The sequence below is a fragment of the Oxyura jamaicensis genome, chromosome 23 (genome assembly GCF_011077185.1).
Source record: "Oxyura jamaicensis isolate SHBP4307 breed ruddy duck chromosome 23, BPBGC_Ojam_1.0, whole genome shotgun sequence".
In the NCBI taxonomy this organism is placed as follows: Eukaryota; Metazoa; Chordata; class Aves; order Anseriformes; family Anatidae; genus Oxyura; species Oxyura jamaicensis.
The window spans coordinates 564,350-582,435 of NC_048915.1; the positions used below are offsets into that span (position 1 = coordinate 564,350).

Consider the following 18,086-nt stretch of genomic DNA (forward strand, 5'->3'; position numbering starts at 1 on the left):
AACACCTCTGTGTCCACTGGTCAGCTCTGCTCTTTCTACACCCTTTGTTGTTATAAGACCTGCTCTCTAGAAAGGCTTGTGGTATTAATCCGAGGTGCCAGAGCCTAACACGCTGTCTTGTTTGAAAAAGCACACACACACAAAAAAAAGATTGGAGAGAAAGCAGAAGCAAATGATGAAAACCATGGCAGAATCTGACATGCAGGAGCCCTGTGCAGGTAGCGTCCCACTGAAGATGACGAGGAGATACCTGAATGTGCAGAAAACACAGACCTGGAAAGTATGAGCACAAAGATATCTCCAGGTATCACACAACGCGATCTTTGCTAGATGAAGGCTGTACCTTCCTGCACTGGCAGTTTCCGCTGTTCAGCTGAACATGGCATTGCACTTTCTGCATTTGTGGTATTTTGAAGGTAACACTGGGACTGGACCTACATGGAAAGCATCCCACAGTGATAAATGTGGCAAAGTTTTGCAAGAGCCCAAACACCAGAACACGACCAGCTCAATAAAAACCACTCTGGTTGAGAGAGCTAAGCTCCCGGGGGGCAAAAATGACCTTTGGGTAATAGAGTTACTATTACCTTTGGGGTAATCTGAATTATCCATGTACAGAAGAAGAGCAGCAGCTTACGTATGCACACAGAAGACACCACAAGGAATACAAGTTCCTCACCTTGTTTTCTGGGATCTTGTACTCTGCAGGCAGAAAGGACAACTGCATTGCTAGCTACTTGTTACTGGTGTTCATGCTGGACCAGGGTAAAGCAGGTGACACAGAACAGAGCTGGACACAGACTTCTTCCACTGAGTACTAACCTAACCTGCTCCTCTGGCACGGTCAGAAATCAGTTTTGTTCTGCGACTTGATTACATTTATTGCCATCTGCTGGCAAAACTCAAAAAAGGCACAGGAGGAACCCACCCGCCAGGGAGGGCAGGCACCTGGGTTTGTTGGGCAGCCCGCACCAGAGGTGTGAGTGACACCCTGGAACCAGGGTTTCAAAGAGACATCTGAAAACGGACAGTAGCATGCATGACGGTGACATGAAAAACAGCAGCTTTAATGTTAATAGCTGCAGCAGGTTCTGTCTGTAGCAAATATGAAGGGAAAGAGTGTAATGCAACTTGCATACACACGGCATTGTCTGGAGTGACGTGGCAAAACATGCACTCACTGATGTTTTTTCCTTCAGAAAGGTCAGTCCCAAGTGTCCCCTTGCAATTTATACTCTACTTCCACCAAAGCTCACAAATGATGCTCCAGAAAAAAAATAAAAATACTTCTAACTCAAGGTATTCTATTGAAGGTTTCTCCCATCGCTATAGATCAGCCTGATATTATCTGGGGGTGTGCTAGTTCAGAAAGTGTTTTATGAAGACACTTCCACAATAATTGGCAGCAGAATGCAAAAGCAGGTTAACCCTGCTGCTTAATCAGGAAAGAACCACCAAATCAGCTCGTTATTCAGCGTTGTCAAAAAAAAAAAAGAAAAAAAAAAAAGATGTGTGTTTAACTGGAGATGACACTGGCAGAACTATTCAACTATGTGGGTTATTTATAAAGCTGTAGCTGAGTAAAATTAAATGAACAAACAGATAAAATATTGCAACTGTCCCTTCATTCTATACAGGACTTAAAATCCCTAGCAGCCTTTTCAGACATCATGTTTTCCCATCTGATGGTCTCCAGCTAACCTGCTATTGCTTCTAAGGCACCTGGGCACAAATACACTTAGACAGCAAGAATGAAAATTTAAATGCTTTTGAAATCACGGTGTCAGGACTAGCAGTGATACAGTAGATGGCTCAGCCCTAATTGCTCTCTAGGTTATTCTCTACATCAAGATTTAGAGTTCCCCAGCAAAGCACCTCTACCCGGATGTCAGTACAGTGCTCTGCTCTGAGGGGAGGTGCTGGGGACGTGCTGCTGGACGGCAGCTGGTTTGTGTTAAACACAGCTTTGACATGACAGCAATTGCAACAGCAACAGGCAACAGCCTGTAATCAGGCCTTGGCTAGAGCTGTGTGCCAACACTGCCCCTGTGACTGTGGGGTGTCTCCCAGAAAAAAAAACAAACAGCCTGGATATATCTTGTTCATGTGCTGGCAATCACTCAGGAAAGGTCATCAGTAGCTCTGCCTTCACTGCTCCTGCACACACCCCTGTGTGATGAGAACTTCTGGAGGCTCCTCCTTTGCTTCTGTGTCCTCTGGGAAATTTAAGTGTCTCTCAGACTCTTTCACACAAACGGCTGGAAAACGTGCTTTTCCTTTGGGGTACAACAGGGAGAGCTTCAGAAGGCATGAGAGCACAGTCAGCACGTGCTAAGCCCATGCTGAAGCTGCAAGCTGCTCACTTGCAAGCGAGCTATCAGCTCATCTAAGTGCCAAGAGCACTTTCATCTACACTCCAACGCATCTCCCCATCCATGACATAATGTGCATGTGGAAACACAAACCTGGTGTGGAATACATCTGATTAACAACCCAAGCTAACTGGGCTGGTCTACATCACTGTGGTAGGCATGGGCAGTATGTGGGTCTCTGTCCCAGGCACAGAAATGTTGAAAAATAAAAAAAGGTTTTCCCCCCACAGATGATGTAGGATAGCTGAACTTCAGCTCACCCAGTGGAGGCTGCAGCATCCCCCCATTCTTCTCACAGTTTCCTATGGGCTGGATTTCAGCAGAGTCCACCAGCCGCCAGAAGTCATTCTTGTTATCGCTGCCATCGAGACGCAGGCGGAGGCGAGCGCCTGTCAGACCCACCACCGTGGCAATGCAAGTGGATGTGGTGTTCCTGGGGTCCTGGGCTTCTAGTTTCATGCTGATCTTGAATTCGTTTGCAGGTGGCGTGTATGACTGCAAAGAGAAGAACCGGGACCCAGTTAGAGCCAGGATTTCCAATACAGGTACCACCTCAGTCCAAAAGCTGAAGCACTGAGAGCAGATACTCCTCTGTGCTGCTGCCCCTCTGCTGTGACTGATGAGCGCCATGCCAGTTCTCTCCTGTATCCCCTGTATTCAACACAACCACCTCTGTACCCGATGCCCAGGGGGCTGCTATTCCATTCCTACAGAACTGGTGAATTCTGCAGGAAATCTGGCTGGACGGGATCCAACAGAACCTGTATCACAGCCTACTCAAAACATTTTCTCCAAGGGCCTGTGCTCAGCAGAGAAAAAATTGTTCTTGTGTCCCCACCCATTCAGATCTGAGACTTCAATCTTCTGTGCTATGTTAACATTTGCAGTGCCTAAACATATCCTTTTCATCTCTGCTTCAGCACACTGTGATTTCTATTAAGGCACTGTTATCCTTAAGCATCTTCCTTGCCAAAGAAGGGGCCACCCCAGGCACAGAACTCCTGGGTTGCAAATGACCCACCTCCCTTGGATTTCTTGTTTTCATTCATCCTCTTACCTGCTTGAAGCAATGGGCAGGAGCTGGGATGGCACATGTCTCTTTCAGGTATTTCTCCCAGGTGAAGTGACCTAAGGAAAAAAAAAGGGGGGGGATTCAAATAGGATCTGATGAACAAAAAGCTCAGAAGAGAGATGGGAGAGATGGCTGGAGTCCCAGAGCCAGCAGTTCTCCACTTCTCACAGAGGAGGTGCTCACAGGCAACATGTTTTCACCATGATCCTCTGATGTTTGTGACCACAGAAGATTTACAACTGCAGCTGACAGGCAGAACAAAGCATGGCGCTGCCTCCGGCACCGTGCTGCCTCCGTGCTGCTGACGGAGGGTCTCAGAAAGCAAGGGAAACAGCCCGCATCTTCACATAAAACACCCAGCACAGATGGGAATCCGTGGAGTCCGCTAGACAACTGCCCCCTAAGAATCACTCATTAAACACTGCTCTGCCTGGGGATTAAGCACAGTCACTACGGGCAAAGAGCTAAAAGCAACCCAGACCAACAGACACCTTGCAAGGTGCCAACTTTGTGGTTCTCCCGTGCAGTACGCCCACAGCCTGCCCTGCCAACCAGCAGCTCCCAGCAGGTACCAGCCCACCTACAGAAATAATTAGCGGGCAGGTCAGTTTATTGATTGATTCCCTGATGCGGGCACGAAATCCACGGCTTGGGCAGGATGGAAGCAGGGTTTCCCAGGACAGGGATTTACGGAGCAGAGCAGCCCCCATCCAACAGCAAAGCCCCTTCCCCCGAGCGTTGCTTTTATCCCGCCTGCACCGCTGCTCACGTACAGCAGTGACGGTGGAAGCAATATGGCATCCAGGGAAACCTGTTATTAAATGAGGAATTAAAAGCTCCCATGATCCAAGCAAATCATGACTTCTGCCATTTAAGCTGAGCAGCTGGGAAAGGATCCTTCTAGCATGACATTAGCTTGTATTCATCCGAACGGCTCCCGGGAGACCGCTGTTTTCAAGTCATTTCAAGAGCATTGGTGGCAGCACAATTAAAGAGTGGCTACCGCTTCCCCTATTCATGTCAAGTTTTTAATCAGTCTGTTTTCAAAACAAAAGCTACATTAAGAGCCATTTCAGCTACTGCAGAGCACACCACACCTCTGAAAATCCAGGCACCGGGGTCAGCACACATTGCTTCAGTTCTGCCTCGCGTGCACAGAAGCCTTAGGGGCACGATAATCCACCGGCTTCAAACAAGTAAAAGAAACAGCGCTTTCTTGCCACCTCCATGCTGATAACTAGCACTCTTCTAATACAGTGGTAAAGAACAGAAAAAATACAGTTTTGCTGCCACAGTGGCTGAATGCATTGCTGTTACAGACTGACAGCAGCTCTCCGTCCCATCTGCTGGCACGTGTTCCCGTTCGGCCAGCAGGCTCACACAGGGGTGAACGCAGAGATGAAGTTTCACTGCAACGGTGCTCTCCCAAACAGGCTTTTTTTGGGCTTAATTGAAGATATGACTTTTAACTTAATGAAACTCTGCATGAATAATGTGTATTAAGTATACAGCCACAGCAACCCCAGACGGAGGACTCCACGCCAAGCCCAGCAGTTCTGCCATGAAGCACTGTGCTGCTCTCCATCCTTGAGTTTGGTTCCTGACCTGGGCTTGTCTCAGACCAGCCTGGCCCTTCGGAGCCCGTGTCCATGGAGCACCCGGTGATCACACCAGGATGAGGAGTGCAAGCCTCAGGGCCTTAGCAAGCCTCTTAAAAAGCATCAGCTGCTTTTGACAATTTTATTTAGAAAAAAAAAAATACAGCTCATCCTCCCCTCAGCTGGTTTCAATCCCTCGCTATTAAAACTGGTTCTGGTTTTAATCCTTCCACTTTTCACTTACTCCGAACCAAGTGAGGCCATTTGCTCTCTGCAACAGCTCACACTGCAGTCGGGATCAATGCTGTAAAATTCCTGCAGGAGCAGTAAATTTCTGAGACAGCTGTGTGCCTCTAAAAATAGTGTTTGGACATGGAACTTATTTGAGATTAATTCGAGAGCCTGTTGGGACTCAGCCGCCGTATGAAGACACACACAGAACTGCAGCTACCAACGGCTCACGTTTCTGATGACTCCTTTTGCAAAGAGAAGGAGGAGCAGCAGACCCTGAACCCCAACGAAATAACAGAGGATGTACAGCAGAGTGAAACCTGCCCTCCTGCTCTGCTTACAACTGGTAATTTCTTTCCGTAAAAACAGCACAACGATCACAATTAGAGACTGCATGTCTGCTCCAGGATTACTCCTAAAACAGGACAGAAAACGCATACTGAGCTTAGAGGGCACCACCTCTGCCTCAGCACAGCTCCCTTCACAGAGTGCTGGAAGGGTTTTAAATGATTTCAGGAAAAATGTTTAGCTCATGATACAATGCTTCTCAACTGGGAATTTCAAAGTGCTTTAAAACATAACCAAATATGATCAACTTCAACCTAACAATGCAGGAAGAGGAAAATGGCATAACACAGCAGAAGTTGGGCTTTTACAACATAGGAGAGCTGACAGTAAAACAGAAAAGGAGGAGATTCTTCAAGCTTCTTTAACCAGGGAGCAGAGGATGAGCCCTGACACACATCAATACATCAGGTGTCTCACTGCGAGGGACAGGGTGTTTTTGACTTCTTATTTGGCCTGGGCAGACAGCACTGCAGAGTATGTTCTGAGTGTTGGTCAAAAAACACTGGTGGCTTTTCTCCAGCTCCCAGAGAGTGGCTTTGCTTCATGCAAAACCAGCGCTTCATTCTGGTGACAGGGCAGGGGTGCCAAGGACAGAACTGTCTGCAGGGACTGACATCCTCTCTTGCCCCGAAAAGCAAAGGGGAACGCTTGCTTCCCTGCTTGCTGCCAGCTTCCAGCATCATCTGCAAGATGCCCTGCTGGTCCAACAATCACCCTCTGTTTCCCCTGGTCTCTGCCTCCCCTTTTGCCACCCCCTTGCAGAGCACACCATACCCCTACAGACTGGATGGATCATTTGTTTGGCCAGACCGTGTTCCTCTGCAAAACATACATCAAATCTTCTTTTCAGGCAGAAACAAGAGAAGGACGCTTAATGAGAAACACCACATTGCTGTAATTACAGCCGTGAGCTAAACAAAAGCCAAGGATTACAAACCTGTATGGCTCCCTGTAAGTCGGCTGTGGAAATGCCTATTAAGGACAACTGCCTGTCACTTTTGCTTGCCTTTGGAAAGTGCCTTACTGCATGCTAACGCCAAAGAAAGCTCTTACTTCCAGGCAGAGATCAGACCGGGGCTCTGATGTCTTAACATTTAAAAATATTTACTACAAACAAAACACTCCACACACCCAAGGGGTCAAACTACAGTAGTTGTGGACAATGCAGTTCTGCACCCTCGTGTTTGTATTCTCATCATGTTGCATTTAATGTTGATCTGTTGCCCAGAATTTAAATGAAGATGTAGTTTCTGTTTGTATCTTTAACCGAGTCTGGTTTGGGCTCCATTAGCATTTCAGCTCCCAAGGGGTCATCAGTCCCACTGCAATGATACATGTGTGTTCCAGGTCACATCTGTGAAGGAGAGCGTGCCCTACCCAGATCAAGGCATCCCATTAGGGTCTGCAGCCCATATGTGTGTCTGCTAACTAGCATCAAGGCAGCACATGAAAGCAGCACAGTCGGAGCCAACTCAGAACAAAAAGCAGCAGAGCGTCGGCTGTGCTCGCAGATCCAAAGGTGACAGTGGCTGTCCCCGACAACAGCGTGCAGCTTTCCGAGGGCAGCTCTCCCAGTGCGATGGCACAGCTCCTGCACCTCCTACCTGCTTTACTTTCCAGGCACTCTGCTCTGCTGGCAGTCCGGCCGCGCGGTTTCCATCAGTAACAGCTACAACTGATAACATGATTCTGCTTACTCACTGCCTTACTCACGAGAAATGCAAGAACGTGTGAGCCAAAACTAATAGCTTTCAAACACCAGCACGTTGTCTGCTTCGCTGCTTCTCAGAGGTGTTCCCATCCAGTTTCAGCTTTGAGCAGAAGTCCCTGCAGCCTAGACGGCGGCATGCTTCGTGCCAGAGAGCTGCTGCAGTTTCACACCCCTTGCCGTGCAGCCAGGCTCCATGCAGGCGGTGATTCTCTGATCAGAGTTTCTTGAAGGGGGCTGATGTCTGATCTCTGCTGTTATGCCATGTGCCCACACACAGAAGCACGTCTGCAGTAGTTCCTCCTTAGCTCTGAAGCCCTGAGATGCAGTGAGGTGTGGAGACTGGTGTGCACGGTTAGCCTGAGTGTTGATGGGAACGCACACCCCCAAATTTCACAGAAAGCTCCATCTCAGGTTGCACTTGCCTCTGAACAGCAGCCAGCCCAATGGCATCTGCAAACAGTGCAGCAAAAGGGAAAAAAGCAGTGCGGCACCCAAAGCCCTGCTGGGACACTATGCAGAGCACGTGGGAGCTGTGACAGCACCCTGTAGTGTAACCTGGAGCTCTGCGTGGGGTGACACAGGACCCAGGACTTTATCTGAGATGTTAAAGAACTGCCTCCCCTTGGGGAAGGGCCTTCCCCAACTGTGATCTGCGGGACTTCAGTACAAGGGGAGGTAAGGACAGGTCAGATGCCCCAAAGGAGAACGGTGGGGGCTGACAATGACCCACAGCCAACACCCTGAATCAGGGCCTGGGACAGCCAAGCACCAAGGCACTGCAACCACTCTGGTCCTCACAGGGGCTCTAAGAAACACAGGAGTGCCTTCACGAAGGCAAACACATGCTTCCCGTTAGAAGCGGTTCAGCTCAGGTAACCATTTAGCTTCTTGTTGCTCTGTACCTGGTGGGAAACACGGACATCACCTTCCTAAGAGAAATACAAGTAAAATACAAGCCTTGCATATGCTCCATGAAACTGGAAGTGACCTGCATCCCTACCAGCAGACAGCAGGAGCTGGCAGTTTCCTGAACAACCTGCAGGTGCCCTGCACAGGAGCACATTGGCCCTGCCCGAAGGGACACACCGCTGCCTCTGTGCCAGGCTGCCTCGCTGGGCTCCTGTCCGCAGGCATCAGCCGCTGCCGCGAATGCCAAGAGAAGCTCATGCAGAAGTAAGATGCTCTCTACCTCCTGGACACGTGTAAAAACGTGGCAGAGCCACCCCTTTGGCATGCACGGCCAGGCAGGAAGAAACAGCTATTCGATCCTGCCTGATTTCAGAATGAGCTGCCTTAGCCGAGTGCTTGCCCTGACATACTCTCAGCAATTGCTGACTGTAGTCAGAGTTAAACACGAGGACTGCCCAAAAGCAGTTTTTAATCTGTAAACTAACTTGGCATGCTGTAGTTTCCCAGATCCAAGCCGACTCCATGAGCTTTCAGAAAGAAAAGGAAGGGAAAGGGAAGCATGCTGTCTTACCTTGGTACTGGGAGGGAGACTCTGACGGGCGGCTGTACTTGTGCTTTTTACCATCTTTCCAGTCTATGGCTGAGACAAGAAATAAAGCATTCATGTCAGTGAGGGAAGCCAGCTAATGCTCTCTTCAACATCAGCAGCTCACATCACCTGCTTTGCAGGCATGGGTCACCTCAAAGGAGAGAAATGACCTCCCTGTTCTTGCTGACACAAACCCAGGTAACACAAGTTATGTCCAGAGCAGGGAGATTTTGTCCAAATCTCCTTCCTCCACACAGCTCAGAAGACCTGACACCAGGCCTCTGCACTGCAGCCTCTGCCTAGTCCTCACCAACCAATATTCTTCTTCCATGGCAAGCTAAAAGGTAAAAAACAGCAAACTGATGGATCTTCATCATTTAAAGTACATGAAGAGCTATCAAGGCTCAAGAGAAACAAAAGCCAGAGTCACTAAAAACGACTGGCATGCATCCTTGCGCCCCAAAGGGGAGCCTGAATTGCAGCTCGCTCATCGCCTCTGGGTTACTGCGGCCAGCCACGAGTGCACAAAGACGCACAGGGAGTGAAAGCCTTGGTGCTCTCCGTTGCTGGAGCTCATCAGCACCTCTCCCAGCGTCCGCACAGTGCCCCGACGGGGACAGCATCGCGCTCCACGGCGTCCTCCTCACAGGCCAGGGCAGCAACGTAGCCCTGGCTCTGATGGACATCTCATCAGAGCTGTCTTTATCACGACAGCCTGGGGCAAAAGGAGTTCTCGAGACTGCGCTGGAAGACAGATTCAGCCAGAAACGGGTGATGCTCGTCCCTTCTAGCAGGCCTCAGCCAGGCAGAGGGATGCCAGAGCAGCGTGCCATGACAGCCTGCCCTGAGTGAGAATGAATTTGGTAGTGCTCTACAAAATTTGTCCCCATGAAAAGCAACTACTTGTGAAAGGAACAAAAAAGAAAACAGAAAAAGCACAGGAAAAGTTTTGAAATGTCGGAGAAGCAGCTGAGAGAGGCAGGCCATGAGCTGCTGCTAAGTGGAAAATCTTAAGGTGTTTAAAATTGCTTTTGGACCATTATTTTAGCAGTCTTCTCTTCATGACATGTTCTTTTCAGTAGAATGCACAGGAAGACTTAATATAGATTTCTTTGCTTAAAGGAACAAGAGGGCCATAAGGAGTAAGGCCACAGCACCATTAGAAGTGGGCCAGCCGGCGTCTCCTCAGAGAGAGGCAAATGAATGAAAGAGCTGGAAGGAAACCCTTCCTATAACTGCACTCCCTTGCAAGACAGTACCCTGCTTATCTCCTGATGAGAACAAGGAAAAAGGACACAAGGTATACAGGCAACAAACAGAACAGCCTCCAGGATGCGGAACGCTCCGCTCAGGATAGCTCTGTAGCAGCCTCTGTGTGCCCAGGGCTGCCTATTGCCATGTTCTGCAGGTGAAGTTAGGTTTTATTATTAACCTTTACCATGCAAAATCCTCATTAAGCAGGCTGCAAAAGCAGAAAAAGGGGAAAAGCACAAGAATTTCTGGAGGCAAATAAAAAAAAGCAGAAGTTCAATGCCTTGCTGGAGAAGCAGGTAAGTAGGACGGCGACCCACCTGCACACAATGCAGGTGTTGCTCCTGCAGCACACGGCAGAGCGCTCGCAGCACAGGTCACGCTGCCTGGCACCCTGCGCCACGAGGCAGAGAGGACGAGCTGCGTGCGGGCTAAATTCAGGCAGCCAGGTCCGCGGCCGTGCTGCTGACTAATCAACCTGCCTCTTTTATTGCCAAGCCCTCCAGCTGCCTCGCAGCACGCTCTCCCCATTCCCCGCTTTCCTTCATTTATTTTCACTTCATTAAAGGACAAGCAGCGTTAGGAAGAGGATAATGCTTCTGTAAGATGAACCACCAGAGTAGCAAAGGAGACGTTTAAAAAAAATAAAGGAAGGAGAGAAATTGAGCATAGAAATCTCCTGCAATAAGCCTTGTGTGCGTGCAGATGTGAACAAAGGACTGCGGAGGATGCGCCCTCCTCTGCTGCGCTCCCTTCCCCCACACTCTGAAGCGCATGTGATGAGATCACTCCCGTCAAATGCACATGTATGGAACAACACTAAAGGAAATCAATATTATTTTTTAAGCACGAGGTCCAGGCGGCTCAGCTGCAGGCAGCCTGCTTGACATGGCCCTTCTCATCTGGGGGAGCGGGACGCGGGGAGCGGGCGCGTGGCTGTCCTGAGCGCCTCGCCGCAGCTGCGGGCGAGGGGACGAGACTGAGGCCGCGAGAGGTAAGTGCCTGTAATGAATTTCATCTCCACGAGGTAGGCTGGTCTTTGGTTTCATGCCTCATTAGAAGGGGGAGGCTTGTGCCAGCAGAGCAGCAGTTTGCCTCACGCTGGGAGCACGAGCAGATGGTGCGTGCAGCAGCTCCGCGAGCAGCGTCCCGCTTGCCATCGTGCCCCAGAGCTGCAGGGGTGCGCAGGGACACCAGGGCTCCCCCGGCGCCCAACCCTCCGCTCCCCAACCACTGCTGCAGGAAGACAAGGAAGGAAGAGGCTGGTGGGGCTGCCGGGTGGGCTCCACCGCTGCAGGGACCCCGGGGGCCAGCCCGGGCATCCTGGGGTCTGCCACAGCCACGCTGGCTCCCGGTGGGGAACTGATAGAATCATTCCCTGCACGCTCCCTTGTCAGAGCTTTGTTTGCACCTACAACCGGCACATCCCCCACCCTCCCGAGGCTGGCCTCCTGGTCTGCTGTGCTCCATCCTCTGGTCTGAGCAGCTCGCTAACAGGCCTTTGTCTATGCCAAGCATCACCGCTCACCTTTTTGAGGGCCTGGTTTCCGCATTATATCCCCTGCTGCTGTCCTTATCCTGGGACTGGCTTGATTTTAGATAACTGAAGATGTCTAGGACAAAAGAAATAAACATGAGAAAATTCCCCATTTCTGGAGCATACAATCATCTGCAACATTAACTAATTACACAGCGGGGAGAAAATAGATGCTCTTTCACCCCAGGTTGCACAAACACCTCCTACTGAATACAGACAATTCATTTCAAGCCCACTGAAACTAAAAGCCTTTCTCCAATATGTGGAGAACTTCAAATTTATGGCAGTGGGAGCAGCATAAATAAGCAAGAAGAGCATATGCCAGTCTCTGTGCTAACTATACAGCAGGTCCCGAGTGTGCACATGGAAGGGGGGGGGCTGCTCTTGCTCACTAACAAAGGGAGGCGAAGCTGGAATTTATGAAAGAAAACACATGGAAACATAACATTAACTCTGGCAAAGCAGCACCACAATCCCCAGCTCGCCACTTGCAATTCAAATTGCTCACAGCAGTTCTGGGTAATAAGGATGAGAAATTGGACAATGACCCAGGAAATATTTTAGCTATTACCACTGCAACGAGTGTCCAAGTTGCATTGTATTTTTTTCATGATTGGAGGAAAACTGGCCAGACTGTCCCCACCAAGAAAAAGCATTTGCATTCTTGTTAAAAGCAAGTGTTACTGGAGATGGGAGCTGTTAGGTCTGCTCTGGACACGCGTGGAGGCCACAGCTCCTGCACAGCCGCTGCACAGGGCAGCGCCTCCCAATCGCAGCAAGCCTCAGCCCCGGCAAACCTCACCAGAAAATATCTAAATGAATGGCTAAGCCACAAACAAGCCCTTAGGAAAGCTAGTAAAAGCGTGTTTTGACACTACGCTAACTAATTGAAGATGAATTGTGTCAATATAATTCCATTTTGCTCACAGTGGGGCAGTCAGGCTGGAGGATGTAAGAGGAAGCCGTACCAGGACGCTGCGCTGTTTCCTGCTTACGGGGCTATTTACAGATCCAGACAGACTCCAAGTTCTGGTTCTGAAAAACGGCCTTTTTCCACATCTAAGAGAAATGAAGTGCTTAGCTTTCTATACAAATGTTGCAAGCTACAGTCTTTAGGTGTGGTGCTGGCAACATTGAGCAAAACTCTGAAATAAGACTAAAGGTGAAAAAAAAAGTGAATAGTTGACTTTTAATCTAAAGCAAAAGGTACACAGTAGTCTCTTATTGCCTCTCTCATAAATAGCGTGGGTGTTTGTGCATACTTATGAAAAGAGTAAAGTTTCTTTCCCTTTTAATGCCTGAAAGCAACCAACATGTGAAAGCTTATTTACAACATTTAATGCTTCTTTTCATAATTTTCGTCTGTCATTTTTATTAAAAGCTAGCAGTCACGGCAGGAAAAGTCCTCCAGCCACAAACCCCAGGGCGCGAGGTGTTACATAAAGGCAGCAGACAAGCGTTCCCCATCTCTGGCTCTGCACCAACGATGTCTGCTCGGCTCCTGCGGACCTGGACTTTCTGCAGCACCTAATGCTGCCCATAAATCTCACCCGCTTGGCACGGGACCACCCGTTCTGCGACACTCAGACGGCTTTCAAAAAGCTGCCTCAGCCTCAGTACTTCAGAGCCCTACCCAGCAGGGATGTGTAACCCTTCCCTGCAGAACACTTGCAGGAGAAATTCCCGAGTGTGTACAAGATGCTCAGACACCACGTGTGGAACACCAAAGCTCAGCAGGCAAGACGAAATACCTCCACACTTGGTCCTTGCTCAGACAGAAAGGAGAGAGACCCGACTGTTTGGAAAGCACAAAGACAACTGCCGAGACCCTCAGCCAACACCGCACGTAGCTTCCTAGTAAGATCTCACGTCATGGAAGAGAATGAGATGTAAATGTTGAGTTGGGGCTTGGACCAGGCAAAATCCCGAAGTTCCTTCCAACCTGACATAGGCTATGGCCTTATTTCGCCGATATCTAGTCAGGTGACAGGTGGAATCACCCCACAGACTTCAGCCAGTCTGAAACACCCCGTGAAGAAGACAGACTTCAGCTGAGACAGAAGTGAATGTCAGAATGGGCAAGTTAATGGGCAGGACAGGGCAGGGCGAAACGTGGTATGGATGTACGTGGGCTTTTACACCGTTCGGGAATTGAGAAATTGAGAAATTTGAGAAAATCCTACAGTAATACACAGCAGAAACTACAGCTCAGTCTCCAAAGGGGAAAACTTGGCTATTCACACAGCTAGGAGCTTCCTTAAAAGCTTTAGACAAAACAGACACCTGAGGAGAACCTGTTGGCTGGGTCAATGTCACTGCGGGGACAATCTCACTTTTGAATCAGGGGAAGCAGCTGAGATTTACACAGCGCAGCACGTGCTGTAATGCTTCGTCTCCAGACCCTGCCACTTCTACAAAAACGTGTACCAGAATTGAAACTCCCTTCACTGTCAAAACCTGTATTTCTCATATTTGTGGCTATCAAGGTAATCTTGCAAGCACAGATCACAGTTTTATGTGGTGCTGGTTTCCAGAATTCACACCCTGAAAGGACAGATCAAGATACAAACTCGTTTAAATGGGATGCTACCTTAAAACTTTAGTAGACCAACTTATTTACTGTCTTTGGTAGTAGATAAAGAGCCTTTTTCACAGTTCCAAACAACCTCCACTCACCAAGATATCAAAAGTGCCAACAGCTCCACTGAACTGTCATGAGCTCTAGTTCCCCATCATTCCTACCAGACAGCAAAGTCAGTACAAATACTGCAGCATATCAAAACCTGGAAGCATAGAGACAAAATGAAAAAGTTTGCATTTAATTGCAGAAAGGCTAGGTTACCAGCTGCATTATTCATGTTCATATTTAATTCATTTAAAGACATCCAAATTTAAATTTAAAGACAGCTGCAACAAGCATTCCCACTTGCCATAGCAAAGCAGCGTAGAGCTTGACACAATTTAAGTTCAGTTTGCAACGAGTACACGGGACTGCAGCTGTTAAACACCTTTGATATCGGTAAGATCACATCAACTGAGTTGATATAAACTAGTTCAGCTTTTGTAAAATGAAACTATCACACAAAGAAGGATTTAAAAGACTAGACCTGATTAGTAATAAAAAGGAGAGAGACCTCCAGAGAGGCATATAAAATAATGAACGGCATGAAAGTAGTGAATTAGGGACTCCAAATTACCCATTCCACATTGCAGCAGGGCAAATCTATAATCTATAAAAAAATAACAAGTATATACCCGGGAGAAGGAATTGTTGTTTATTGGAAACTAACAGACATGCAACTTCCTCGTGGAGGACGTTATCAAGACAAGGAAATCAGTAACATTAAAAAAGGGCACAGACATTCAAAGCAAAACAGCGTTTCTAACTATGTTAAAGTCTGGACTGCGCAGGCCGTTGGTACTCACGCTTCACTCCAAAGCTGACCAGCCAAATCCTGCCCAGCACACAACTGCATTACCTGCTGCGCTTCGCAAGGAGAAGCTGCGCCCGTGCCTTCCCACCTGGCTGCCGACACCTAGCCACAGGCAGCACACCAGGCGCAGCTCTGCCACCTTCCCGCTGCCCCCGGAATTGGTTGCATCAAGATTTACACTTCGGGTGTATTTTACTTTTCTTTTTCCTGTTCTCCTCTATGTCAGTGTTGCAGAAAGTTGTGTAAAAATGAAGGCAGAAGCTAGGAAGCTGGGAAGGATATCCCAGGGCGCTGGTTCAGGCTGTCGCTCGCTCAGCACACATGCCGCGCGGTCCTCATCCTAAGCATTGTTGAACAGCTCCTTAATCTAATTAAGTCCCGCTCTCCCAGCCACTGCTCTTACCAAAAAATCTGATCATCCCTAAGGGGAGAATGATTCAATTTACCTGTGCCAGATTGGAAGGGACCTCAAGGGCTATGGGCAGCCTGCTCTGTGATATTCTTGCACTAAATGTTGCAATTGCGATGTCAGTAAAACAAGAAGTGAAAAAATGTGGATGGAAAAAATGTGGATGGAAGGTACTGTCGCAGCTATACAGACCTCATAAGATGCATGTAATCTCTTTATCTACAAAGCCCCTGCTCCTTTAGAGTGCGTAATTATGAAAGGAGTTACAGCTGAGATTCTCAGTGTCTCTTCTAGGCACTTCTTTATTCCACTAAACGCACCCCTTGCATCTGAATTATTTCCTAGGGTTGTTTGGACTTCCTATTATATGAGGAAGATTATGGTGAGCCTAGGGATGGAGGCCAAGTCGCTACCATGTTTGATTGAATGGGTAACTGAAGGCTTGTTGACAGCGTGCCAAGCTTCAGACCTCTCTGGACAATGCAGTTGCCAGCAGGCAAGATGTTTTCAGAGAGAAGAGGAAGAAAACTACCAACAGTGAAGCTGAAAAATGGTTTTAGTAGGGTGGATACATACCCCACAGCTTGGGATCACGAAGAAAAGAAAACTCTGCATATTGCCAGAGGACTGTGAGAATGACGCTTCTTGGAGATCCCATGGGACAGCCACGAGAGTCCTGAGGGCTTCTCATAATGCAAAATGCCTGCAGTCTCTGATCCCACCCGCCAAAAGCATGGCTCTTGAGCACCACAACGGGCCCAGCTGGTAAAACCCCCCTCCTCACAACCTCTGCCTCCACTGAGTTGTTCTGCAGGGGAATCCTTCCACCAAACATTATCTACGTGCCCACAGCAAGGGGCTACCACTGATGAGCTCCCACGGTGGTGCCAGGGCAGTGCTCCCCGCGGCACCGGTTCCTGCTCCAGCCCAGCTGCCCCGCGGGCACACCGCGGCCAGATTCCTCCATGCCTAGCCAGGAAACCAGGCACAGAGAGCTGATCAGCAAACATGTACAACCACGTATATAACCACACCAGCCTGCTCTGTTACCGTCACTTTTCTTTTTTTTCCTTAAACCAGTTTTAATTTCTAAGTGGAGAAAAGCACTTCCAGCCTCCTTGGAAAACGAGAGCATGTGATCTGGAGCACTTCTTCCCTCTTCTGATTTCCCACCAGACTTAGCTCCTCAGGTTTCTGCCTGACCTGCAGACACCACAAGTTCTGCTGGTCTAAAACCGTCGAGGAGCACACAGCTCCCAGCGCATGAACACCAGCCTCTGAGGAGCTAGCAACAGTCAGTAATGGGTGCCAAAATGCACCAACACGCACATGCTTGTGCTGGACCAGGAAGGAAGGCTCTCAGGAGGGAATATCTGCAAATTTTGAAGAGGTGAGCCAGAATTTATCTCAACCACTAGATTTATTCCTTCCACCTCCTTGTTATTGTCCTCCTGGACAAGCCTGGAGTTTTATTTCTTCTTGTCTGTGCAAAGCTGCCTTTTGGCAGCAGTGAGCGCAGACTGATGGAGCGACAGTACCTCTGGGAGTATCTCCCCTTGTTAGGTCTCAAGGGTCCTTATGCTTCATGCTAGGAAATTTTTCAAAGAAACACGGTAACAATGAATGTCAGTATTTCCATCTGGAGCACTGATCCCTTCGTGTGATCTGAAATACCCGATGGCTGCAAACCATTACTTCTCTTTCTTCCAGGAGGATTTTGTGTCATTTCCAACATCTCTCTCTCTCTCTGGAACCAATTTTATCTTTCTACCATGTAAGAAGTGGACTGATAAACTCCAGACCTCACGACTGGCTCTTCAGAAACACATTCTTGTGAAAGATGTTAAGATATGGAGGTGTCTCGAAGATGTGATCACAAGCAATACACTTCTCTAGCCCCGAGCCAAGTCTCAGGGAAGAACACATTTTAAGAGAGAAAAGAACATGTAAAAAAATCTGGATAGGCCATGTCTCTACAATGAAAATATCAACTTTATGACTTCCTCCTGAACACCTTCAGGTTGGAGGGGAGAGAAGATGGGTACAGCTAGATCATCAGACACTGCTGAGGCGAGTTCAAGGGAAAGCCAACAGCTCAGGATGGGGGTGAAAGCCAGAGACCGCTGGAAGGAATCACTCACCGCCACGAGGGAGGCTGCAGGAGTTACCACCTCTCAGGACTGGAGGAAATGAAATAAAACCTTGCAGGATTCCAATAATGTTGTTTCTCTCTCTCTCTCTCAAAAAAAGACCCAACAATGTGGGCCTTGGCTCAAAATAGAAACATCTTGCCTTGTGCCACTGTGAACAGACCTTGCTCTCCATGAAGTTTCAAAAGGTTGCAATAAAATCTACACTTTCTGTACGCTCCAGGAACAGGATATCCAGGCTGCGCAGCAGAGAGAGAAAAGACCTTACACAGACAAACAAAACCAACCAACCACCACCACCACCACCACAAAAACCCAGCCAGTTTAGAAAGTCTGGCTTGAGACTGCTAACAGGAAGCCCCTATAAAACACGTTTAATCTTCTCACACACTTTTCTGCTGATGAGCTGGGAGTTAAAGCTGGCCTGCTGCGTGTCTGCCATTCCTATGGAAATGGGAGTGAGAAACCTGGCCCT

The 18,086-nt window shown here is 48.6% G+C and overlaps 1 protein-coding gene across 9 annotated transcripts in view; it reads right to left on the reverse strand.

Moving 5' to 3' along the window:
- Positions 1 to 18,086, reverse strand: part of SCMH1 (Scm polycomb group protein homolog 1) — a 59,927-nt gene that overhangs the window by 30,924 nt on the left and 10,917 nt on the right. For 2 of the 9 annotated variants that reach the window (XM_035345482.1, XM_035345483.1), the window contains 5 exons: positions 14,295 to 14,356; positions 11,610 to 11,694; positions 8,813 to 8,881; positions 3,430 to 3,500; positions 2,633 to 2,867 (listed from right to left, as the gene is read on the reverse strand). In XM_035345482.1, coding sequence (XP_035201373.1) covers positions 2,633 to 2,867; positions 3,430 to 3,500; positions 8,813 to 8,881; positions 11,610 to 11,634 — 400 coding nt within the window. In that variant the 5' untranslated portion in view covers positions 11,635 to 11,694; positions 14,295 to 14,356. Of the gene's footprint in view, positions 1 to 2,632; positions 2,868 to 3,429; positions 3,501 to 8,812; positions 8,882 to 11,609; positions 11,695 to 14,294; positions 14,687 to 18,086 lie in introns of those variants that run through there. The other 7 variants (XM_035345486.1, XM_035345487.1, XM_035345484.1 and 4 more) reach the window with 5 other exon arrangements.